Here is a 26,360-nt window from a genome sequence, read left to right as displayed (position 1 = left end):
GTGACACTTTGATAGTTTTAATTTCACGAGCCGAAGGCGAGTGAAATTATGTCAAAGTGTCACGAGAGCAAAAATTCTATATTAATTTCAGAGGTCGAGTGCAATTGGTTGCGATTATTTCATGAATAAAACTGTTCAAAACCAAAATTTTATTGTAATTTATTTATGTAAGTACCATTAAACACACAGTTTTTATAAATATTTGACGATTGAAAGTCATCACTTTTATAATTTTTAAAACATTAATTGTCATTAATGTCACTGAATGTATTTTTTGGTAGCAACGAAGGGCATCTGACGTAATATACTTAACGACGGGAGATTATCAAAAATTATCGATTTAATTCAGATTGCTGTAGCTTTCTATTGGTCAGAATCTCCTATGAATGAAATAATCAGAGGAATCTCCTGTCTTCGTTTGTCGGTAGAGTTTCTGGACACCCTGTATATCTACCGTTTCTGCAAACGTTGAAAACGTTTTAAAAACAAAAACGTGTTACAAAAATTGATGTATCCTCATATAAGCGGTGTATTTACCTGTATTTTAAATATGTTTCTTTCTTCCAGGCATATCGGCAGACTGTGATTCAGGATATGAAGCCTCAAATTTGGAATCGGTGCCCACACCTCTCCACACCTCCCCCCGTACAGACCCCGGCGACATCCAGGAAACAATGTCAAGCATTTCGGAATCATTCATGCAGACGCCAACACATGCAGACCAGCAAGATACGTCACAGGATAGTGTAATTGAAGATGACGATGACAATGCATCCACCGTTAGTGAATTGAGCGGCTTGTCAGATTTATCCGGACAAGATTGGAAACCAATGGCTGGAAGTATGATTTGGGTAAGTAGTAATTCTCTAATAAAAAATCTAGATCCATTTTCAACCGGATGGGTGCCGTCTTCAAGAGCCACGACCTCTCTCCTGACATAAAAATAAGAATGCGGCGATTCTACGTCGTCTCTGTCGTTTTTATGGTGTTTAATCGTGAACCTTGAACGAAAACATGTGCAAGAAATTGGAAGCATTTGAGATGTGGCTATAACGGAGAATATTTAAAATCCCGTGGACTGACCGGGTCACAAATGAGAGGGTCCTCAGAAGAATGAGAAGAACCGAGAGGTACTGACCACCATCAAATCTCGAAAGTTACCATTCACACACATTGTGCGAAATGAATCCAGATAAGAACTCATACAAGCCATCCTACAAGGAAAAATATTTGAAGAGCGAGATCCAGAAAGATGAAGAACATAAATACAGATCGCCAACATTAAAAAGAAAGTCAGTCAAAAATTCAAAAAACGAAAATTTTTAATATCGATTTTTCGAGAAAACGGTATATTCTACCGACTTAAAGCAAGAGTTACCTTTTACTACTAAAATTCTTCACAATTTAATAATCCAGTGTCAAAAATGCATAAAAGTTAAAGACAAAAAAGTTATGCGGTAAAATAACCGTTGCCCTATCCAAGAAACTACAACAAATTTTTATAATTCGACGTAAAAACAACTTGAGAATTGAAAAACGTCAACTTTTTTAATAAATGACCATAGACGGGCGTTTGAATCTTTATTAATTAAATGCGAAACTACAATTTTAGTATTTATTTAATTTATTCATCAAAGTCAACTTAACCCCAAACAAAATTAGTATGATTGAGTAGCTATTTTCAATACTTTTCAAACGAGATATCATCATAGACTTAAATAATGATAGACGGAGTTTCATTCATTCAGAGCGAAGTGACGACACCATCTTTTTTCTTTGGATTAGTGGTGTTTCACTCTTACGCATAGTAAAGCTGCGACAGTAGTCCTCCCCTTCCGTGCCTATACTCAAACTTAATGTCATCTCAGTTTCTCGATACAATGTGTTAGAAAGAGATACCGCAAACCAGTCGAAAAGATCTTGTCGTCAAGAAGCGCAGAGTGTAGGCTCACTCTATGTTAATATATACCTCTATGGATATCACTTGCCATAAGGTCCCTTTTAAAATCATCGGTCAAAATCAAAATGGCTCTGTAACGTTATTTTGTCATTATTGCGTCATCTGTTATGACTATTTGAGAATCCTACGTCCGTCGGTTTTTCCTCCCTACAAATTTCATTATTAAAAGTATAACCGTTCAAAAGGGATGAGGGAGGAATTCAAAAGGGTTTTACTTTTAATTTTTTAATTTAAATATTCTCAAACACGTCATTCTTAAAAGGAAGCTTATTATTAAATAAATATGTGTATAATAGTGAAAATGTTCTAAATTAATAAACAATATTTTTTACAGATTCAACAACAAATGCAAAAAGGCGTCAATCCCAGAGAAATACTATCAGAATTGGGAGTGGATAGCCAGATTCCTGAATATGTAGACGACATAGCGATATGGAAACTAATTATCAACATGCTGTCAGAACCCCCACGTAGGAATAAACTTCGACACATAAACACACTGGATGACGTGGTGCGATTACTGAAAGGTATTTCTGATGACTAATCTAAAATTTCTAACAAAGCGTTAAGTATTCAATATTTCCACAAAATTTTTTATTATCAATTAATGTCACTACAGCTGCTTCCGCAGAGTGCCTTAAGGCGGGTTCTCATTAAGGCAGGTTCTCATTAGTCAATATCATTGATCAATAGCGCTGATTCTATGCAACTGAACATAGAATTCAAATTCACACTACATATTTGAAGGATATTGAATTCGGTCTAAAGAGTGCTAATTTTTAATGGCTGCAAAGAAGAAAATTGTGCATGCTGGCGTTCGCGTTGTGTAAATATTTAAAAACCTTATTAAAAATAGGAAAACAAGAAAATCTCTGACAGGCTTTTGCAACGGAAACACCTCTTAAAAATGCATCCGCTTGGCCGAACCAAAACAGTTTGGGTTTATACAGATCATCTGTTCCTGTACCACTTTATTTGCTTTTAATATTTTATTCAATTCAACTTCCTAGGTTGTCCGGATACCTTTAATTTTACTTTTAATATCGTTTATAGTCAGGGTTTCTATTTCCATTCTAAAACGAATAGCTTCATAGTTTTGTTCCCGCTTTATTGTATTTATCTTTATATTGTCCACTCCTAATATTCCATATGCACTCCTCTCTCTGGTATAATTCTGAAAACTTGCAGATATGGTTACCTCTCTATTTGTTGTTTGTTGTTTATTTGGGTTTATATGACTGCGGACACTAAATCCATTCGCCAATCTCTCTATTTAAAATTTGACATTTTTCACGATATTATATATCTATGGTTTTCACAAAGAATTTAACCTCATATGCTTACTATTTAAGCCCACATAATACAACTGAAAACTAGTTCTCACTGTCAAGCACTGTTCTATCTGATACAATCACTTCCTTGATCCATCAAAAGTAGGAAGGCTTTTCACTCCCAATTTAATAATCCGGTGTCAAAAATGCATAAAAGTTAAGGACAAAAAACTTATGCGATAAAACACCCGTTGCTCTACCCAAAACGGACGCCTATGACCGGTACTAGAAATTTGCAATGGATGGAATCGATTCATCTCTGAAAAGTAAATGTGCATACCAATTTTCGTTTTTCTAAATAGAAGCGTTCTGGAGGTATTTAAGAAAAACTAATTTCATGACGCCATCTTTAAAGAGCTCTAGCTCCCTTAAGAAGCATTTTCGGACTAGGTGAATTGGGTTAAATTATCTTAAAATTATCTGAGGAATCTCCTGTCTTCGTTTGTCGGTAGAGTTTCTGGACACCCTGTATAATTCAAAATATAGAAGAATCCCGAAAAATCTTTTTTATGACTTATACTCTTAGTACATAGCACGTTAGAATTATTGATTTACACCATAATAAATATAATGTATTGATAACAAAAATAGTAGTATACACTCCCACTATTTCCAATAGTTCTTCTTTTTTAATGAAAGAGTTAGGTTTATTTAAGCTGTTAATAGCGTGAGGTAGGAATTTTTGTGTTGTAGGTTTTCTACTATGAATCTGTCAAAACGCGTCTCAGTTGAGCGAACCGAGTATACATTAAGAACAATAAGAGCAAAAAAAGCAATTACAGACTGGTGTATACAAACGGCTTTCAATAATAGAAAAACAGATTTTATGTGGGCACTTCACCGTCTAGATTCTAGCTAGATCATAATCATTTTTTAAAATGAAAAGTATCAAATTATTCATATTCAAAATAAAGGCCTTAAGCTATCTTTATTAAAATCTATGGAAATTTTAAGTTAACAAATACAGATGTAATTCTTAATGACCAATTTGAGACAGACAGCTTCCAACTCCTCAAGCTATTTAGTCAGAGACTTAAAAGTGTAGACGCGTAGTACAGACACATCACTTAAGAAAGGCATTCTGCCGAAACAGCTGTAGTGACATTAATTTATAATAAATTCTGTGGAAATATTGAAAACAAAAATCTTTTATTATTAGTGTGTTTTATTGTTAGATAAAACCAATCTCCATCAAATAACGGTTGAATCCATCAATTATTTAAAAATGTTTTTTTTTTCTTTACAGGTGCTCAAAATATTATTGTATTAACAGGAGCTGGAGTTTCAGTGTCTTGTGGGATTCCTGATTTCCGTTCCAGAGACGGGATTTATTCCAGATTAGCTATCGATTTTCCGAATCTTCCAGACCCACAAGCTATGTTCGATATTAGCTATTTTAGTCAAGATCCTAGGCCTTTCTTCAAATTTGCTAGAGATATCTACCCCGGAAAGTTCCAACCCAGCCCTTGTCATAGGTAAATAATAGTTTTATTTACGTTTTTACAAATGCTATTGCAGGACGTCAGTGATGTGAGCCATATTGTAATATCACTGGTTAAATCATGAAATTATGAACTAGTTTAGAAATAGAAAGGTTTCTCAATTAACTATTTATAAATAAAATGCGTCTTAAAACGTTTATTGCTTAGTTCTATTTATTCTCGGGAACGCAAAGAAATCACACGGTGCCAAGTCAGGCCGATATGCAGGAATGCCCACCAAATCGATATTTTTCGCCTTGAAATACACGGATGTTATATGGATCAGTGACAAAGCTGACATTGTCATTATATAGGGTGTCCCAAAAGTAGAAGAACGGTCGAATATTTCGCGAAATAAACAACAAATCGAAAAACTGAAAAATATGTGTTTAATAATTTTCAAAAATCTATCGAATGACATCACACACGACACCCCCTCACCCCAACCCTGGGGGTATGGTGGGGGTTAACTTTAAAATCTTAAATGGAAACCCCCAGTTTTTATTGCAGATTTGGATTCCTTATGTAAAAGTAAGTATCTTTTATTCGAGACATTTTTTCGAATTGTGGATAGACGGCGCTATAGTCGTAAAAAATTATTTATCGTGATACCATAGGTAAATTATAGAAACGGGCTAATATAAATACACTTCCAAATGAAAAACCAAAAAACACGTGTTTAATATTGATCGAAAACCTATCGAATGACACCAAACACGACCCCCCACTCCATACCCTGGAGGTGGAGTGGGGGATAACTCTAAAATTTAAAATAGGAATCCCCGTTTTTATATAATTCGTAAACAAGCAAGGCCTCGTCATGACTACTCCACCAGAAATTCAAATTTTGATGTCTATTTACCGATCCCGTCCTCTGAGTTAGTAAAGAAATCTATATTATATTCCGCAAAAAAACTATACAACCATCTTCCTTTACAACTCAAATCTGCAACATCTTTCCCCAAGTTCCGTAAAATGACAAAAGCTCATCTATCTAAAAGACCATATTATTCAGTAGAAGAGTTTCTTAATGACTAACTAAGAAATTACAGTAATGTACAAGTAACCAAACTTATCTATATTTGGGTGTCACATGCAGCAGCTTAAACTTATTAGTTCCTATGTCTATAAATAGTTTACTTTGTTGTATATTCGTATATTTATTTGTTTTTTTTTTCTTTACTTTATTAACTTATATTTTGTATTTATGTATATTTTTTTTATATTGACGATTTATCAAATTTCAGAAAATTGTATTTGTTATTGTTATTGTTAGATATTATTTACTTATTTTTTCTGACTTTAATTAAGCTTTGTCCATAAAATTTGTATTTTCAGTGACAATAAAGCATATTTCTATTCTATTGCAGTTTTGGATTCTTCATGAAAGAATGAGAAACATTTTTTAAAATTGTTGATGGATGGCGCTAATAAATCGTATTTTTCAGATTATAGCGCCATCTATCAATAACTCTAAAACAATGTTTCGAATAAATATTACTTATTTTTTCATGAGGAATACAAACTTGTAATAAAAAATGGAGGTTCCTATATAAGATTTTAAAGTTACCTCCCACTCCACCGCCAGGGGATGGGATGGAAAGTCGTGTTTGGTGTTGTTCGATAGGTTTTTGAAAAAAGTATTAAAAACATATTTTTTTGATTTTTAATTTGGCAGTGTATTTTCATGCTTGAATTCTGAAATCATATAAATTCATTGTACGAAAGCGTTGAATAATGCAAAATAGCGACAGCTATTAAAGAAGCAGCTATTTTTAACTGCTATTTTCATTTAGCAGTAGCAGAAGGAAGCAAATGCTATATCAAAATTGCGGGTCGGACTCATCTCTACTCTGTACAGAATTTCTAGGGTACGTCTCGTATACATGGGACCCACTATATAGAGTGTTTGGTAACGAATTTGGTGGCGAATTTAGATTTATCGTCCGAAAATAACACTGCTTACTAAAGGACACCGTACACATCTTATGGAAAATATAATGTCACTCAAATGAAATAATATTTACATGAATAGATGCATCCTGAAATTTCAATAATTTGATACCATTGCGCCAACTCTGTATTTTGATTAACAAGAGCGTAAATTGATAAAAATAAATCTAAAATCAAATAGGAATGTAGGTGTGTCAAAGGGAGAAAAAGGATCTTGTGATTCGCTTACTCCATAAATCTTTCTGAGAGATTAAGGCAATGACTTACTCTTTCTTATCTTTTCCTATTATTATTGATAATAAAGTAGGTATAATTTGGTTAGTTCTACCGCCTCTAATCGGCTTAAGCTAGTGGTGAATAGACTGTTTTCAATAGCCTCTAGACTAATATTATTTATGAATGCCAGAATGGACTTCAAAATGCGATTTCGATAAACTATAATTACAATTAACGCCATAATTAAGCAAAATTCAGAGTTGGCGCAATGGTATCAAACTTGTATCAAAAGTTTAACTTTGACACCCTGTTAGTCAGAGAGATAGAAGCGGATTTTGTGCGTGATAAGTAATATGGAAAAACTATACGGGGATATGTTGAATTAGTTGTGTACATGACTTTCACCAACTACCGGAAACCAGAGTTGGGGCCGAGGGTAGTTATAAGGGGCCAAAGTCGTGGTTTTTATTATTTTTTTTGTGACGCTCATGATCGAGATAGTGCACCAAAATTTGGGAATAAGTAGGTCATGACGTAACTAAGTAAAATCTCTATGGGCGGAACGCTGCGTGGCCGACAAAGGGGTGGGGTAGGGGTGAATATAAAAAATATAAAGGGTTTTTTGCGACGTTCGTGATTGAGATAGTGGACCAAAATTTGGGAATAAGTAGGTCATGACGTAACTAAGTAAAATCTCCAGGCGTGGCACGCTGCGTGGCCGACAGAGGGGTGGGGCAGGGGTGAATACAAAAAATATAAGGGGTTTTTTTGCGACGTTCGTGATTGAAAGAGTGTACCAAAATTTGGGAATAAGTAGACCATGACATAACTAAGTAAAATCCTCAGAGCCGGAAACCAGAGTTGGGCATGAGGGTAGTTATAAGGGGTCAAAATCGCCGTTTTTATTATTTTTTTTGTGACGCTCATGATCGAGATAGTGCACCAAAATTTGGAAATAAGTAGGTCATGAGGTAACTAAATACAATCTCCAGGGGTGGAACGCTGCGTGGCCGATAAAGGGGTGGGGGTAGGTGTGAATATAAAAAATATAAGGGGTTTTTTGCGATGTGCTAGATTGTGATAGTGCACCAAAATTTGGGAATAAGTAGACCATGACTTAGGCAAGTAAAATCCCCAGAGCCGGGAACCAGAGTTGGGGATGAGGGTTAGTTTTAAGGAGTCAAAAGTCGCAATGTGTATTATTTTTTTTGTCACCCGGCACAACATTTGTCCCCCACGCAGCGTTCCGCCCCTGGAGATTTTACTTAGTAATGTCATGATCTACTTATTCCCAAATTTTGGTGCACTATCTCGATCACGAACGGCAAAAAAACCCCCATATATTTTTATACTCACCCCTGCCTACCACCCCTTTGTACCCCAAGCAGCGTTCCGCCCCTGAAGATTTTACTTAGTTACGTCATAACCTACTTACTCCCAAATTTTGGTACACTATCTCCATCATGAGCGCCACAAAAAAAATAATAAAAACCGCGACTTTTACCCCTTATAACCGCCTCTGTCTTATAATAGTCTTGAGATCAAGTAGTTTTAATAATAGGTTTTATTAGTCATATTAGAAGAATCTTTAAAACTGCAATAAAACTAAAAGGTCATAAACTAGAATCTAATAAAACCAAACAGTCCGGAAGTTCTTCATAAAACTGATTAGTTTTAAAGTGAACTGAGAATAAACCATTTTAAAACAGCAATAAGACAAATTATCTATTAAGATTAATTAGTCTTATTTGATACTCTTATTAGATACTTTAAAACTAGTGACAAATGCTTAACAGTTTTAAAGTTCTGGCAGTATATCTTCAAGGCAACTTTAAAGCCATTATCTTCTTATTTACCATAATAAAACCTTTATAAACCTCAAATAAAACTATAATGTTTTTATTGTGCTACTTGGGATGTTAGAATAAATGTTATAAATGTGTATGATCACGGACTTACCTTTTTTTCTATCATTTTTGACGCACTGAAAAATGCTCATGAAAAGGACCATACTCATGTAGTAACACCTCTTAAAATATGTATAATCTCATACCTACCTAATTCTCTCGCAGGTTTATCAAATTATTAGAAAAACAGAAGAAACTCCTTCGTAACTACACCCAAAACATCGACACTCTCGAAAAAGAAGCCAAGATCGACAAAGTCATAGAATGTCACGGTTCTTTTGCCACAGCGACGTGTACGAAATGCGGCCATAAAGTTACCGCGGAGAAGATTCGAGATCATGTCCTTGCCCAGAAAATACCCCTTTGTGAAGTTTGCCATCCCGGTCAAGAGTGTAGTGTGTCTACTGACGATGTTAGAGCTAGTCAAGCAAACACGAACTACAGAGAACTTGTCGAGTCTGGTAAGTTTTTAATTACATGTCTATTAATTACACTGAGCGAAATATACCGGTCTATTGTACTCCGGTTAACTTACACATCCGAGGGTACAAAAATTACCATCAAGCTGAAAATTGGCAGGATTGTTCAAAATAGCATCATAAACGAAATCTAAAAAGTCCTCATAAATCCGACCCGAGCTAAAAAATTTACTCGGGGTCAAAGGTCACCAAATATGGTTTTCATCATAAAATTACTTCTAACAAAAAATGTATATTAGATAATCATCTCTAAAAAGGTCATTACTTTTTTCCAAAGAGCCACCGTTTTTTAGATACAACGATTCAAAAAGTTGTAATCGTCATAATATGCGCACACGTTTCCGCACCACCTTTGAGGTAGTGCACTTAGCGCGTTTTTTTAACGTGGTTTCCCCAGTAGGCCTATTTCTCTAATCTGTTATGATTCTGTTTAATTTGAAGCTATTGAATAATTAATTGATATTGGCAAGGGTTAAAAATGATAAAAGTTATAAAAAGCGGTAGTATGAATTAAAAAAAAAGGGAAATTCATCCAACTGGTTCATAATTTTCTAATACTTCTGCTTCCTCTTCTTCTTGTTCTTCTTCTTTTTCACCTTCTAGTTCTTCTTGTTCTTCTTCTTGTTCTTATTCTTCTTGTTCTTCTTCTTCTTGTTCATCTTGGGTGCAAGTAAATTGCCCCAATAATGACACATCGCATGGCTCCTCGATAGAATCAAATTAGTGACCGGTTTTGACAATTAGTGCATGCTACCAAACAAAACAGTCCAACTTTTTTGCAACCACATTTAGCGCTACATCTCTTTTAACAGATGCAAAAAATTGTGTTCAGGAGTTTTTCCGGCGCAGGTGGGAGTAAAGTTCGAATTGGTTCTAATGAACTGTCGACTAATTTCGATCCCCAGTCTTTTGGATCTAGCTGATAACCAAGCCACACTTGAACTTGGTAATATACTCGAAAAAAATGTTGATGAGCAGCCGCTGAGGTTGGAGGAAGACAAGATAATTCCACTTGTTTTTTATTTCGAGTATTTTTCCTAAGAAAGCTAATTCCGTTGAAAATAACTTCTTGTGGAGTTGAATTAGTTTTTTTTTAAACTTCAGCACATTTAAGTAAAATTAGGTTTAACACGTATATTCACTCCGGAGTAGTAAGTACTTAAGACTAATTAATACCTCGAGGGTGTCATCTACCTGAAGGATCTCGCCACCCAGGAAGATAACGGTGTAATTTGCATAATAATAAACAAACTAAATTTGCATAAAGTTTATTGTATATTGAAATGTTTATTAGTACTTAGCAATAAACATTTTGCATAGAAAGTTGGCTTTCATTATTATGTTCAAACCCTTCTGAGAAAAGAATAGGTAGGGTAATTAGATTAGCCGACGTACCTATAGAACGTGTTTATTCCGACAAAACCCATCTTTACATATTGAATAAGACGCATAAGTAAGAACAATTATTATAAGTTAATACTTTGTCATATCAATTTACTATTTTTGTTGGGAATAAGCCGTAAAATTGAAATAATAATTCTTATTACTTTCGCAATATATTCACTTTGTAACGATTTTTTTGTTGGCACTGTAATATACAGTGCCGACAAAAAAAAATCTTTACAATGCCAAATAAATCACCAAATTTGAAGACAATTTGCATGCGTTCTGTCTGCACTTGCGACGGCAATTTTTGTAGTTTACGGACCGCTTGGTTTATTTAGGGTATTCTGCGCGTTTGCACTGTAAACAGTTATCTTTGTGCGGGTAGTCAGTGTTAAACTTCTTATCATTTACCGTATAAAGTTTGAGATCGTCAAATTCTAAATTGAACTGATAAATATGGGTCAGAAGAAACTTACAAAAGAGGAGAAGGTTCGTGCTTTAACATTGCTGGAAACAGGAGACTCTGTAATTACCGTAGCACGTGATATTGTTGCTTCAAGAGGGGCTATTTATCAACTGAAACGTTGCAGCCGAACGTTTCAGTTGATAAATAGCCTTTCTTGAATCACCAATATCACGTGCTACGGTAATTACAGTCTCCTTTCTCCAGTAATGTTAAAGCATAGACCTTCTCGTCTTTTGTAAGTTTCTTTCGACCCATATTTGTCAGTTCAATTTAGAATTTGACGATCTCAAACTTTACGCGGTAAATGAGAAGAAGTTTAACACTGACTACCCACACAAAGCCAACTGTTTACACTGCAAATGCGCAGAATACCCTAAATAAGCCAAGCTACAGATAATTGCCGTCGCAAGTACGCTATCCCCCCTCCACGCGCAGACAGAACGCATGCAAATTGTCTTCAAATCTGGTGATTTATTTGGCAATGTAAAGATTTTTTTTGCCGGCACTGTAATACAGCTTATACGTTGCACCCCTCGGTAGACCGCAAGCTGTATAGTAGAAACATTATCTTATAAAATCTTATGTTATAATTATTATGTGTATTATAAGTTAGGTTGACCGATGTTTACTTGTATTACAGCTTCAGTGATGTACTAATACATAATACGTGGTGTACATAATACGTTGTGTATATAATACATAATACGTGGTGTACTAATACATAAATATGACGATTAGAACTCTTTGAATCGTTGTATCTCAAAAACGGTGGCTCTTACGAAAAAAAGTATGAAGATATTTTTTATAGATAATTATCAAATTTACATTTTTTGTTAGAACTAATTTTATGATAAAACTTACGTTTCGCTGAAAATCGCTAAAAACCATATTTGGTGACCTTTGACCCCGCGTAAATTTTTTAGCTTTTGTCGGATTTATGAGGACTTTTTAGATTTCATTTATGATGGTATTTTGAACAATCCTGCCAATTTTCAGCTTGATGGTAATTATTGTAACCTCACTCCTATTTTTGAGTCTAACTAGACCGTCTATGAGAGATTCTCACCGAGAATGCAGTACGGCTAAGATAGGGCAATACATTTCTAATGGGGAATAAACGCACAGGGTTGTCGGTCTTCACCAGTTGTTGATTGCTCTCTCAAGAGCGTCGCACAGGAACTATGGCAACACTGAATGCGCATTCCTATCTTAACCATACTGCAATCCCAGTGTGAATTTCACGTTAGATTGTTTATTATCTGTAAAATTGATGTGATCTTTAAACTTTAAATGGACAACAAACGCAAGAAAAGAAAATTATAACTTCAAGCAACATAATACATATTTACCAAAATGGGTTTGGTTTGAAATGTTCAGGATACGAGACTAATGCAATATAGGACAGGCCTATTTCGAAAGATAGATTGTTTACGGCTGATTCAATATACAAGGTGTCTAGAAATTCTCCTGATAGACGAAGACCGGAGATTCCTCAGATAATTTTTAGACAATTTAACCCAATTCACCTTGCCCGAGAATGCTTCCTAGGGGAGCTAGAGTTTTTTGAAGATGGCGCCTTGTAATAAGTTTTTTTTAAATACCTCCAGAACGCTTCTATTTAGAAACATGAAAACTGGTACACCTATTACTCTTCCAAAGATAGATTGATTCCATCAATTGTAAATTTCTAGTACCGATCATATACGTCCGTTTTGGGTAGGTCGTAGATCAACAGTTATTTTATTGCATAACTTTTTTGTCTTTAATTTTTATGCATTTTTGACACTATGTAGATTATTAAATTATTGAATATTCTAGTACTAGAAGTTACTCTTACTTTAAGTAGGTAAAATACACCGTTTTTTAACTTTCTTAAAATTCAAAAAACGAAAAATTTTCAAATTGATTTTTTTAGAAAGCGACGCGTTCTATCGACTTAACCTTCCGGTGTCCACATTGCGGTACTCCGTGCCACATTTTAAAGTTGTAATAAGTTTTATCCATGATACAAAGAGAAAGGATCTTTTCTCTTTGTATCATGAGTTTTACCAATATTCTTTCCTACACACCACTATATTTAGATATGTAAGAGTGACTATCTTTAAAATACTACCTGCGGCTATTGCATTTTCTAAAGTGTTTTATCAGTTTGATGTTGAGCATTGAAGTGAAAGTTGTTCAATAATTTTTTGTTGCAAAAATCAAAGAGAAAAAATTCAGTGCAACGTGTGTTTATAAGACTAATAAAATTAAATTATTTTGTATTTAGTTATTTTACTTTTGGGATGTTTTTTGCGAGATTTTTTTTTGTAGTAAACGTTTTTCTTTGTTCAGATTACATTGTAAGACTGAGTACTTGTTTTTTTTTATTTTCCACCTGAGTTGTTACATTATGTTAAAGTCATACAATAAAATGTTAAAAATAACGCTTTTCTTTTGTTATTCTAACAAATTTTTGATATTTTTAACATTTATTACCGTTTTTTATATGTGCGGCATTAAGTACCGCAGTGTGTCCACTCATGTAACTTTACGAGACGTGGCTACCGGAGGGTTAAAGCAAGAGTACCTTTTAGTACTAGAATACCTCACAAATTAATAATCCAGTGTCAGATATGCTTAAAAGTTAAAGGCCAAAAAGTTATGCGATAAAGTAACCGTTGCCCTACCCAAAACGGACGCCTATGACCAGTACTAGAAATTAGAAATTGACGGAACCGATTTATTTCTGGAAAATAAATAGGCCTACCAGTTTTAGTTTTTCTAAATAGAAGCATTCTGGAGGTATTTAAAAAAACTAATTACAAGACGCCATGTTCAAAGAGCACTAGAGAGCGTTTCACGTTAAGAATAGAACATTGCTGAGATAGCCCCATGTATTTCTTATGGAGGATAGAATCGCGCCGATGCCATGCCGTACTGACTAGAATGAATCGTATATCGGCAGTCGAGTATCCACCCGTGCGCGTGAGGTTTGGCAACACTGATTTCCGTAAGCGTAACGTTCTATTCTGTAACGTGCAATAATTACCGCGGAATAACTCTCCTAAATACAGCATACAAGATATTGTCAAACATTTTGCACGAGAGATTGAAGCCTTATACCGAAACGTTTCTAGGAGAATATCAGGCAGGATTCAGGCGTGGACGTTCAACCATTAACCAGATCTTTACACTACGACAGATCCTGGAAAAAGCGCAAGAGTTTAACATAGATATGTACCATATTTTTGTCGATTTTAAAGCTGCTCATGACAGTGTATTAAGACCAAGTCTCTACAACGCTATGAATGAATTAGGAATTCCAAAAAAACTCATATGCATGATAAAAGTGACAATGGCGAAGATGATATCAGCAGTAAAAATTCAAAACGACTCGTCAACCCCATTTGAAATACATAGGGGGTTAAGGCAGGGAGATGCGCTGGCGTGTCAACTTTTTAATGTAGTATTAGAAAAAGTCGTACGAGACGCTAATATAGATAGCAGGGGAACAATATTCAATAGATCTGTCCAAATTCTAGCATATGCAGACGACGTGGACATTATAACAAGAACCAGAAAGAGAACTGCGGAAATCCTAACCGAGATAGTAGCAGCAGCAGAACAAATGGGGTTACATATAAATCGAAATAAAACAAAATTCATGGCGACTAACACAAACACAAGAGCTGGAAATGTTGACGCAGATCTAATCATCAATGACCAAAACTTCGAAGCGGTCAAAGAGTTCATATATCTAGGGACATCGGTTAACCCCAATAATAACACATCAGAGGAAATAAAAAGACGAATAATAATTGCAAACAGGTGTTATCATAGTCTATCAAAGTACTTAGCTAACAAACGTCTGTCTCAAAAAACTCGTATAAGGCTGTATAGAACATTGATAGTCCCCGTTCGCATCTAAACATTCCGTATATGTATTTGGACCATAGGAGTTTTCTATTGGTTCGTTGCAGCACGCGGTAATATTTTAACCAATAGGCGGCGAGGTTCCAAATGCATATACGGAATGTTAGTCGGTCCCAAATTCATATACGGAATGTTATAAATATCGTAAACAGAAAAAGATAAGTTTTTTTAGTCTTTTAAAAGGAGATTGATTTTAAAATACTTGTTACTGTATTATTAAATAAAAATAAAACAATTATAGTATTTTTTTTCGTATGTGTAGCTCTCCAGCTTGAAAAATAAATACTTTTGTATTCATTTAGCCATTTATTCATGTCTTCTTCATTTCTAATGTCGACTCGGTACTTATTTTCATTGATTACAATGTATTTAAAACTTTTTGGCAAATCCATTATGTAAATATACAATATTTTATAGAAATAATATTTAAAACACAACCGCAAACGTTATAACCAAGTTAACATTTATTTTCGTCTGATAGCACACAGCCCTAAACTTCAACAGAATTGAATTGAATAGCTGAAACAGATCTAAACATACTTAACAACACGTTAATAACACAATAATACATTAATAAAATAGGTATTCTAAAATCAGTCTCCTTTAACTGATTAATAAAAAGTCCCATTTTTTGGTCTACGAATAATTAATATTCCGCATATGAATTTCGCACCAAATAACATTCGAAATACTATAATTGTTTTATTTTTATTTAATAATACAGTAACAAGTATTTTACAATCAATCTCCTTTTAAAAAAACTTATCTTTTTCGGTGTACGATATTTATAACATTCCGTATATGAATTTGGGACCGACTAACATTCCGTATATGCATCTGGAACCTCGCCGCCTATTGGTTAAAATATTACCGCGTGCTGCAACGAACCAATAGAAAACTCCTATGGTCCAAATACATATACGGAATGTTTAGATGCTCCCCGTTCTCACATATGGATCAGAGGCATGGACGCTAACTAAAACAGATGAATCCGCTCTGTCGATTTTTGAAAGAAAGGTGCTACGTAAGATATTCGGAGCGGTCTGTGAGAACGGAATATGGAGGCGTAGATATAACTTTGAACTGCAGAATATCTACAAGCATACGTTTGGTGGAAAAGATATTATCACTATAATTAAGCCAAACCGCCTGCAGTGGGCAGGACATGTAGCCCGGGCCCCTGAATCGAACATGATAAAAAAGATTCTAACAGCGCAACCCGTGGGAATGAGAAGACGGGGTAGACCAAAGCTGAGGTGGATGGACGGGGTAACACAGGATGCCGAGAAGATCGGAGTCGGCAACTGGAAAATGCAAGCAAGGGACAGAACAGAATGGCGTAGAAAGCTTGAGAAGGTCGAGGCCCTCTAAGGGCTGTAGCACCATGATGATGATGAACGTTCTATTCTTAACGTGACACAAAGTATACCTCCCTTCGGAAGCATTGTCGGACTAGGTAAATTGGGTTAAATTGACTTAAAATTACCTTTTAAGGTAACCCTTGGACACCTTGCGTAGAAAACCATTAGCCTTTTTCTTCTGTATAATTTTGGTCTTTTAATCATTAAACGTTTTCGGCAACAGATATGGAATTTACATATATGTATTTGTTTCTTAATAGGGTCATATTGGATAAAATCATTCATGTGTACAGTTGATCACTTATAAGAAATGTTTTGGAGATATGCAACGGAGATACTGTCTCTGGGAAAAGTATGTAATAGATGAAAATATACGTATAGATTAGATGAAGATACATATGTATAGATAATAGATGGACATGTAATCTACCTTCCAGGAAACGCTACAATATTGGAAACGGCAGACTTTTAGTGGATGAAGAAGTTTAGATTATTCAGGTGGATTAAATATACTTAAAATATAACTTTAGTTTATTACATTTGTAGGGGTGATTCCATTTCAAACCACTCACTTTTGGATCTACAAAACTTTTGGATCTTCGATTTGTCTGAAACTTTTTGTATAGCTTCTGCGTGGCATAAAAATAAGACATTTAAGTACAAACAGTCGTTTTTTCTTTGAGAGTTTGAAATATAATTTTTAGTAATTTTATAGTGATTTGGTTTTTATTTAAATAAATTTGTATATTTTATCATAACCTATCAATGGAAAAAATAATGTTTCAATAGTAGGGGCTCCAAAATGTTATTATACGGCATTATAACAAGTTATTTTGATGTTTTTGATCAAATTTTAGTGTATAAAACGTTAAAACGAAACTTTTTATATTTTCCTCAATTTCCAAAATAAGTTTCCTTCGATTTGGCTGAAAATTTGCCCACAGATAGCAAAACATTTGCCCACAAAATACAGTAGTTTAAGTGGTTAAAAGGATTTTTATATTGTGACAATAAAAAAAGTTATATGCAATAATATCACAGTCAAACATATAATATAGTCCAGTCGGGATAGCATTTGACCTTGCTGGCCGAGCTGCCCAAAATTTTATTTTTGTAATCTTTAGGCGGTCAATTGTTGTGTAAATTAAAAATCGCGAATGAATTCCGCCATTGCGTTAACTGCCATCTTGATTTTAAACCGTTTTCGCGCAAATTTTCAACTTTTCTACAAAAACTGTGAGGACTGAAATTTTATTTGTGCGGTCGACATTTTCCGATTTAAGGAGGAAAATAATGACAGAGCATAATTATTGAATTGTCTCGATTATTATTACAGGCCAGGATAATAAGACAAAAATATACCCTGTTCGTGACACTCGAGCAGCCAGGGTACTGAAGCATTTTTTCGACAAGTAATACCTATAGGAACAAATTGTAACTATTTCCTGCGTAGGATCTGGCGGCCATTTTTATTTATAAACAATTAACTGTCAAAAAATGGCATTTTTCCCTTTTTTTTCAAATCAATGGAAAACAGTGAAACTTATGATATTTTTAGTACAAATATCTTTGAGATTATGGAAAAAGCTTTAAAATGACATGTTACAAAGTTTGATATACTCATTTATTGTTAATATAATTGCGAAAAAAGGTCGGAATTGCAAAAAAAAATATTTTCGCAATAACTGCTGTAAAAATTAGTGTACAGGTTTGAAATTTTTGTTAAATGAGGGTTCTTTGGTGCTTAATATGTGATAAAAATTTCAAAGCGATTCATTCAATTGTTTAAATTTTATTCGAATTGTTTATCTCAGTGAGCATTTTTTTTGAACTAACATAAGTCAGAAAAAAATGCCGTTAGAACCATTTCACATGTGTCAAATGGAAGAGCATGAACTATATTTTCAACTTGGTTTAAAAAAAGTGAATAAAAAATGCATTTATTAGTAATAAATAATTGTGCAAAAGTATCGTAAATCTTTCCTTATAAACTTTTTGAATAACTTTTTCCAAAAAAATGAACTTTTTTACCCTGTTTTAAGTGCACAAAACTACGAAGTAATGTTATTTATATCATAATTGATAAAAAATTGTAATAAATATATATAATTTCTTATATAACAAAATAAAAAGTTTATAAGGAAAGATTTTCGATACTTTTGCATAATTATTTATTACTAATAAATGCATTTTTTATTCGCTTTTCTTAAACCAAGTTGAAAATATAGCTCATGATCTTTCATTTGACACCTGTGGAATGGTTCTAACGTCATTTTTTTCTGACTTATGTTATTGTAAAAAAAATGCTCTCTGGGATAAACAATTTGAATAAAATTTAAACAATTGAATGAATCGCTTTGAAATTTTTATCACATATTAAGCATCAAAGAACCCTTATATGACAAAAATTTCAAAGCTGTACACTAATTTTTACAATAGATATTGCGAAATTATTTTTTTTTGCAATTCCGACCTTTTTTCGCAATTATATTAACAATAAATGAGTATATGAAACTTTGTAATACGTCATTTTAAAGCTTTTTCCATAATCTCAAAGATATTTGTACTAAAAAAACCATAACTTTCACTGTTTTCCATTGATTTGAAAAAAAGGGGAAAAATGCCATTTTTTGACAATTAATTGTTTATAAATAAAAATGGCCGCCAGATCCTACGCAGGAAATAGTTACAATTTGCTCTTATATGTATTACCTGTCGAAAAAACGCTTCAGTACCCTGGCTGCTCGAGTGTCATGGAAAAAACCTTATTACCCTGGACTATTAGTTTCACGACAAATATGTACTTATACAAAAATGGAGAGAATTAAATTTTATAAAATTTTAATCTTTCATTTTTTTTCTGCTAAAATCAATATTTAAGGTAGTACGTATGCAGTAAAGGCGCGAGCGTAAGACCTGGTTTTATAGCAGTTGTTTTTGTTCAATATCTCCGTCATTTTCAACTTTTCGACAAAAATTGTAGGATTAGAAATTGTTCCAAATAAGTCGCATTTACAATTATTACAATTTCTTAAACAATTTTTCTCGTGCGGTCGATATTTTCCGAATTAATTGTTCTTACAGTAGACGCCTATATTTTTGACTCTGATATTATTGCATGTAACTTTTTTTATTGTAATAATATAAAAATTCTTTTAACCACTTGAAGTCCTGTATTTTGGGAATTGAGGAAAATGTAAAAAATGGCGTTTTAACGTTTTCTAGACTAAATCTTTATCGAAAACATCAAAATAACTTGTTATAATGCCATTTATAATAACATTTTTGAGCCCCTTCTGTTGAAACATTATTTTTTCCATTGGTACTTTATGATAAAATACGCAAATTCATTTAACTAAAAACCAAATCACTAGAAAATCGCTAAAAATTATATTTAAAATACTCAAGAAAAAAACGACTGTTCAAGCTTAAATATATAACAAGTTTCAGACAAATCGCAGATCCTCAAGTTTTTGTCTGAGTGATCTGACATGGAATGAACCGTATTAATAATGAACATTATAAAGACCTTATTTACTTTATTGTAGGTATCATGAAACCCGACATAGTTTTCTTCGGAGAAGGTCTTCCAGATACCTTCCACGAAGCTATGATAGAAGACAAGTCGGAGTGTGACTTACTTCTAGTTATTGGCAGTTCCTTGAAGGTTCGACCGGTAGCATTGATACCTAGCAGCCTTCCTTCACAAGTTCCTCAAATCTTAATCAATAGGGAGCCTTTGCCACATTGTCACTTTGATGTGGAGCTGTTAGGCGATTGTGATGTCATTATTAATCATCTATGTAGGCTGTAAGTATAATCATATATTATTTGTTTTTTCTTCCATTTATTAAAATACGTAATAACAATATACAAAAAAAAATACATTAAAAAACCAAGAGCCGTAGCTATGCTGGTTTTGTGGTAACATAATTATATCTATTAATAACAGATTACATAACAAAAGCTTTTTAGACTACTTTACACTGAAGGTTATAGTCTAGGCGCCAAATAGAGGTCACCGTGTCATTTTCAATTCTGATGGACAAACTCAACGGTTTTTTTATGGATTTTGGGCTGCTAATTACGAATTTCGAGGGGGGATTTCGATCCGAGTGGTCAAAAAATTGTTATAAACAATTTAATTGTTTATAAATTGTTTATAAGGCTCTGGCTCATAAACTAAAAGAGATAAAAAAAATGTTTCAAATAAAATTTGTTCCCTAATAAAAAACGAGGAAACAACCGTTTACTAAACTTAAATCTGACAATTAGAACTCAAGATATTGTAAAATTAGTGCACAATGCAAATCGCAAGTTGCAAAATAAGTATTTTTCGAAGCTTTACCGATCGTAACTCGGCTTCTGCGCATGCAAATGAGCCTTATAAGGTGTCTTTTTAAAGCTTAATTAAGAGGCTTCCAAACAAAGTTTGTTAAATTATTCGATCTTCATTTGTTTTAAAGTTATACCCGTTTGAAGTTATAATTTTCTTAAAAAAATTGTACATTAATTTGTTTATAAAGGTTTCAAGCAAACTTGAGCTATAAACATTTATACTTTAATTAACAATAATGATAAAACAACTCAAAAGGAACAATTTGAGCTTACGAAAATGTTCGTAAGTTTATTTTTGGCTAAGATGTCGATATTTTAATGGCGCGCTATGAGGCGCAAGATTGGCTCACAGTCAAGTAAGTATATGTATTCTTCGACGCTTTATCGATAGTAACTCGGCTTCTACGCATGAAAATGAGCCAATATGTGATATCCATATAAAAATGAATCGAGTTCTTTTGCAGCATCATCATTGCATATAAAACGAGCATTTATGATGTGGCGGCATACACACAATTGACGGGCCTTGATGCTGCAAAAGAACTAGATCCACTTTATATGGATATCATATAGATAAATAGACTCTGAAGCCTCAAAAAGTTTTAGTTTTACTGCCTACAAGAACAGACTTGCACCACCATGTAACTGTTAAAATTTCGCTAAGAACTTATGCAGATGTAAAAAAGCTGATATTCCCTGTATATCTCTATGCAGATTTGCAGATGCATGAAAAAAATGTTTGTAAAAATAGTATTAATAAATAATATCAACTTAATTTTTAGTTATACTTCTGAAATATTAGTTTTTAATGTTTTTTCTCATTTAGTGCAAAAAATAGAAGACAATGTAAATAGAATGAAAGGTGATACGAGGTACAATATGATGATTTAATTATAAGAATTATATGATAAAATTTTATTAGGATCTTCAAAAATGAAAAATAAAGATAACGTATGTATACATAGAAATTATAATTTGCATTGAGAAGTTAGCGCGTGAACCTTTCCGCGGTGAGCCGATCTTGCGCCTCATAGCGCGCGCCATTAAAATATCGAATTCTTGGCCAAAAATAAACTCATGAACATTTTCATAACCTCAAATTGTTCCTTTTGAGTTTTTCTATCATTATTGTTCACTAAAGTATAAATGTTTATAGCTTAAATTTGCTTGAAACCCTTATAAACAAATGAATGTACAATATTTTTAAGAAAAGTGTAACTTCAAACGGGTATAACTTTAAAAGAAATGAAGGTCAAGTAATTTAACAAACTTTGTTTGGAAGCCTGTTAATTAAGCTTTAAAACGACATATTCTAAGACTAATTTGCATGAGTAGAAGCCGAGTTACGATCGATAAAGCTTTGAAAAATACTTATTTTGCAATTTGCATTGTGCACTAATTTTACAATATCTTGAGTTCTAATTGTTAGATTTAAGTTTAGTAAACGGTTTTTTCTTCGTTTTTTATTAAGGAACAAATTTTATTTGAAACATTTTTTTTTATCTCTTTTAGTTTATGAGCCAGAGCCTTATAAACAATTTATAAACAATTAAATTGTTTATAACAATTTTTTGACCACTTTTGACCATTAAATAATTGTATTAAATTAAATGATTAAAGTATTAAATTGTTAAAGAATTGTATTAAATTACTTAAGGTACTAGTACACTTTAGAAGACCAAAAATTGTCCACAACAGGAGCTAAAAGTTGGAGTCGTAAGACCCCCTCGAAGGGTCTACAACTTATAGCATGCAAGGGGCTACTCAATTCACCCCCGGCCTGTTGGGTCCTCGTCTGTTTACGGGGTACAGACGGCTCTGCAGGATCGCTGCTACACCTCAGCCCTCCAGGGCTAAGGCAATGATGTTTGCACTATGGGCCTTGACAAAGACCAGTGCACACGCCCCTGTATTAAGGGATATATGTCACTATAACCGGACGAAACGATTTTTAAAAATTTGTACCCCCCCTCCCCACTAAAATGGAAAACTTAACTTTTTTTGTTGTGGGACCTAATCTTCATTACGATCTTTAGACCTTATCTTCATCCCAAATTGGGATTCCCAATAGCTCCCCCCACGACGCTTTAGTAAATGCAAATTTAGGATCCATGACTCTCCTACTATTAAAACAAATAGTTTCAATTTGTTATTTCAAGACTTTATTCCTTTCTTTAATTTTATGTACTGGTGATTGAATTGTTTTAAAATAAATATTGTTTGGCTTTGTATGATGGTTTTTTTAACCCTCTAGCAGGCAAAACTGAAATAATAGAGATAGAAAGTTGGGAATTTTTCTCTAGGCAATTATTGGTAAAAGAAACTAAAAAAAGCAATAAAACAGGTAAAAAAGTTTATTGGCTCACTTTTTTGGTAAAAACGGTGAAACGTTCTTTAAAGAACACTTGCCGGATTAAGCATAAAAAAGTTGGTTGGTGAAGCGTTCTTTAAAGAACACTTGCGGGATTAAGCAAAAAAAGTTGGTTTCAGTAAAAATATATATATTTTTTTATATATATAGGCAAGCGTTCTTCAAAGAACGCTTCACTTTGTCAAACATTTTTTACAACTGTTTTTTCTGTAATCAAACTAATAATCCCTTTCTAAAATAAAAAAACAAAAATAAGTTCACTATTTTTTTTCCTTGAACCGGCAAGCATTCTTCAAATAACGCTTCACTTTGTCAAACATTTTTTACAACTGTTTTTTTCTGTAATCCAACTAATAATTTTTATTGATAAAATACATTTATGTTACTTACTAAAAAAATTCCCAAGTCGATTGGATATTCAGAATACAAATTATATTTGATACAACACGTGGTCGTTTCGACAAATAATTATCGATGCATCTACACTGACTTTTTGAACAATATTGAAAGCAGCGTGCAAACCAAATTTTGGATTGCATTAATCTTTTCAGCAAATGTTGACACCTGTTGACGGACGGAACGGCACAAGTTTAAACGATAATAATATTCAGGTATAGGTTTTTCAGATTTCCAAAGACGAGTTCTTTAAAGAACGCTTGCCGGTTAGAGGGTTAATCCTCTTGAAATAATAAGAAATATCAGATGATTCCCTATAAGTTGGGTTGTGTGTATTTCAGAAGTTGGTATATGTGATCTGTTTTATAGTTTTATAATTTTTCTCTTTTTCTTTGCAGATTGGGTAATCATTGGGAAGAAGGGATCTACTCCTCTCAAACGTTACAGCACGCCGAAACGTTGCTCCCATTGGAAAACCCACTCCTGCCAGAGTTAGACAAACAACCTATACCCAGCATAGACTTCAGCTACTCACACCAATCAGTCTCCTCCCATTGTATATGCAAGAGTACAAATAGTAGTTCCTTAAGTGCAGACGTGACCACTGAAACGCAGTGCTTATGTTTTACATACAAGTCAATTAACGATAGCGAATTAGAAAGTAAGAGCGGCAAAGAGAGACACATGAGTATCGATTCGGCCAAAGATTCGGGTATCGGGGAAAATTCGAACTTTACCGATAAATACGAATCGGACGAGAACGGTGAAGAGAAAAGTGCTACTAGTTTTTGTTTAGAGATTTGTAATGACTCGTCGACGTCCTCGGAAGGATTTCGAAAGAGCTCCTCGGATCTTAGAGGATATTGGCAGCCCAAGGTGAAGAAGAGTTTGGCAGATAGGTAAGTGTTTATAATTTTGTAAATGTAAATAAAGGGTACCCCTCGTTAAAATAGGCAAAGTGTCCTCACCCCAGAATTCAATATTTCCATTTTTTCTACAAAGGACCCCGCACAAACCTTATGGAAAATAGGTCCCAGTGGATTTCGTTCATACTTTGGGAAAATACTATTTGAAGCATCCTGATAAAAAGTTCTCATGGGCACAACTCAATCGTATGAAGGATTTTCAAGATATAGAGGCCCAAACTCGGAAAATTATAAGATTTACGGGGTATTCCAATTCCGTGAGTTACTGGTCTTTTGGCAACATGTAGAAGTTTGAATCAAGGAAAAGTACTAGTAGTCTAGGATTTTTTTCTGGTTATCCAATGGCGACCTTTACTTTGGCCTTGGCCTTCAACGGACGTCATCTTCTAGAGTTTCGAAGGTGTTCGGCATTTAATTGATATAAACAGATTACTCAGGGGTTTTTGGGATCGCTAAATACGAATATGCCATCAGAATTGCCGTCCGGATGGCCAGGGCCTCTGCATTGATGCAAATGAATTACTGGAGGGTTTTTTGAGGTCGCTAAACACGAATATGCCACCAGAACCGACTCCCGGAGCACCTGGTTTCCAAGGTCAATGAAAGGGGCTCCTGGAGTTTCGAGGGTCTTCGGTACTGCATTAATGCAAACGGATTAATTATAGGTTTTTGGGGTTGCTGAACACGAATACGTAATCAGCACAGACACAGGAGCACCTGGTGCCTAAGACAGGTTATCTTCTGGAGTTTGGGAGGAAACAAATGGATTACTCTTAGGTTTTTGGGGTTGCCGAACATGCATACATGCATACTACCGAACATGCACTATGGCACGTCATCTTCTGGAGTTTCGAGGTCCTTTATATCGTTTTCAAAGTCAAAAATAATAATGAAATAACTATATTGTGCTCTTCAATTGTTTTAATTATTTATAAAAATATAAACTCAATTTATATCTGACAATGTTTTTCCTTCATTTATTTTAATATCATTTACTACATTCTATTTGGATAGTGGTATTCATCGTGGCCACTAGATACTCCAGAGTCTTTTATCCAAGTCATATTCGTGTTCAGCAACCCCAAAAACACAAGAGTAATCCGCTTGCATCAATTTAGTACCGAAAACTCTCGAAACCCTAGAAGATGACTTGCCTTAGGCACCAGGTACCCCGGTGTCTGTTCTGATGGCGTATTTGTGTTTAGCAGCCACAAAAACATATGAGTAATCCGTTTGAATCAATGTAGTACCAACGACCCTCGAAACTCCAGGAGCCCCTTTCATTGACCTTGGAAACCAGGTGCTCCGGGAGTCGGTTCTGGTGGCATATTCGTGTTTAGCGAATCGAAACTCTAGAAGATGACGTCCCTTGCAGTGGCCCTGGCCATCACGTCATCCGGAGGTCAATTCTGATGGCATATTCGTGTTTTGCGATCCCAAAAACCCATGAGTAATCTGTTTATATCAATTTAATGCCGAAAACCTTCGAAACTCTAGAAGATGACGTCCGTTGAAGGCCAAGGTCAAAGTAAAGGTCGCCATTGGATAGACAGGAAAAAATCCTAGACTACTAGTACTTTTCCTTGATCCAAACTTCTACATGTTGCCAAATAACCAGTAACTCACGGAATTGGAATACCCTATAAATGTTATAATTTTCCGAGTTTGGGCCTTTATATTTTGAAAATCCTTCATACGATTGAGTTGTGCCCATGAGAACTTTTTATCAGGATGCTTCAAAGAGTATTTTCCCAAAGTATGAACGAAATCCACTGGGACCTATTTTCCATAAGGTTTGTGCGGGGTCCTTTAATTAATTTTTTTCTGTGATTAAAAAATAAGACTCATCGCAATTTTAACCCTCCACCCCCTTC

General features: G+C 34.2%; 1 protein-coding gene across 1 annotated transcript in view; it reads left to right on the top strand.

The window, feature by feature from the left end:
- LOC126892551 (NAD-dependent protein deacetylase sirtuin-1) overlaps positions 1-26,360 on the top strand; it is a 79,994-nt gene that overhangs the window by 41,225 nt on the left and 12,409 nt on the right. Inside the window, exons 2-7 of the mRNA XM_050662116.1 lie at positions 568-851; positions 2,295-2,487; positions 4,538-4,766; positions 9,014-9,309; positions 20,004-20,265; positions 23,959-24,459. Coding sequence (XP_050518073.1) covers positions 568-851; positions 2,295-2,487; positions 4,538-4,766; positions 9,014-9,309; positions 20,004-20,265; positions 23,959-24,459 — 1,765 coding nt within the window. The remainder of the gene's footprint in view (positions 1-567; positions 852-2,294; positions 2,488-4,537; positions 4,767-9,013; positions 9,310-20,003; positions 20,266-23,958; positions 24,460-26,360) is intronic.

Source organism: Diabrotica virgifera, chromosome 9 (assembly GCF_917563875.1).
Source record: "Diabrotica virgifera virgifera chromosome 9, PGI_DIABVI_V3a".
Lineage (NCBI taxonomy): Eukaryota > Metazoa > Arthropoda > Insecta > Coleoptera > Chrysomelidae > Diabrotica > Diabrotica virgifera.
This window is presented reverse-complemented; position numbering and strand designations above follow the sequence as displayed.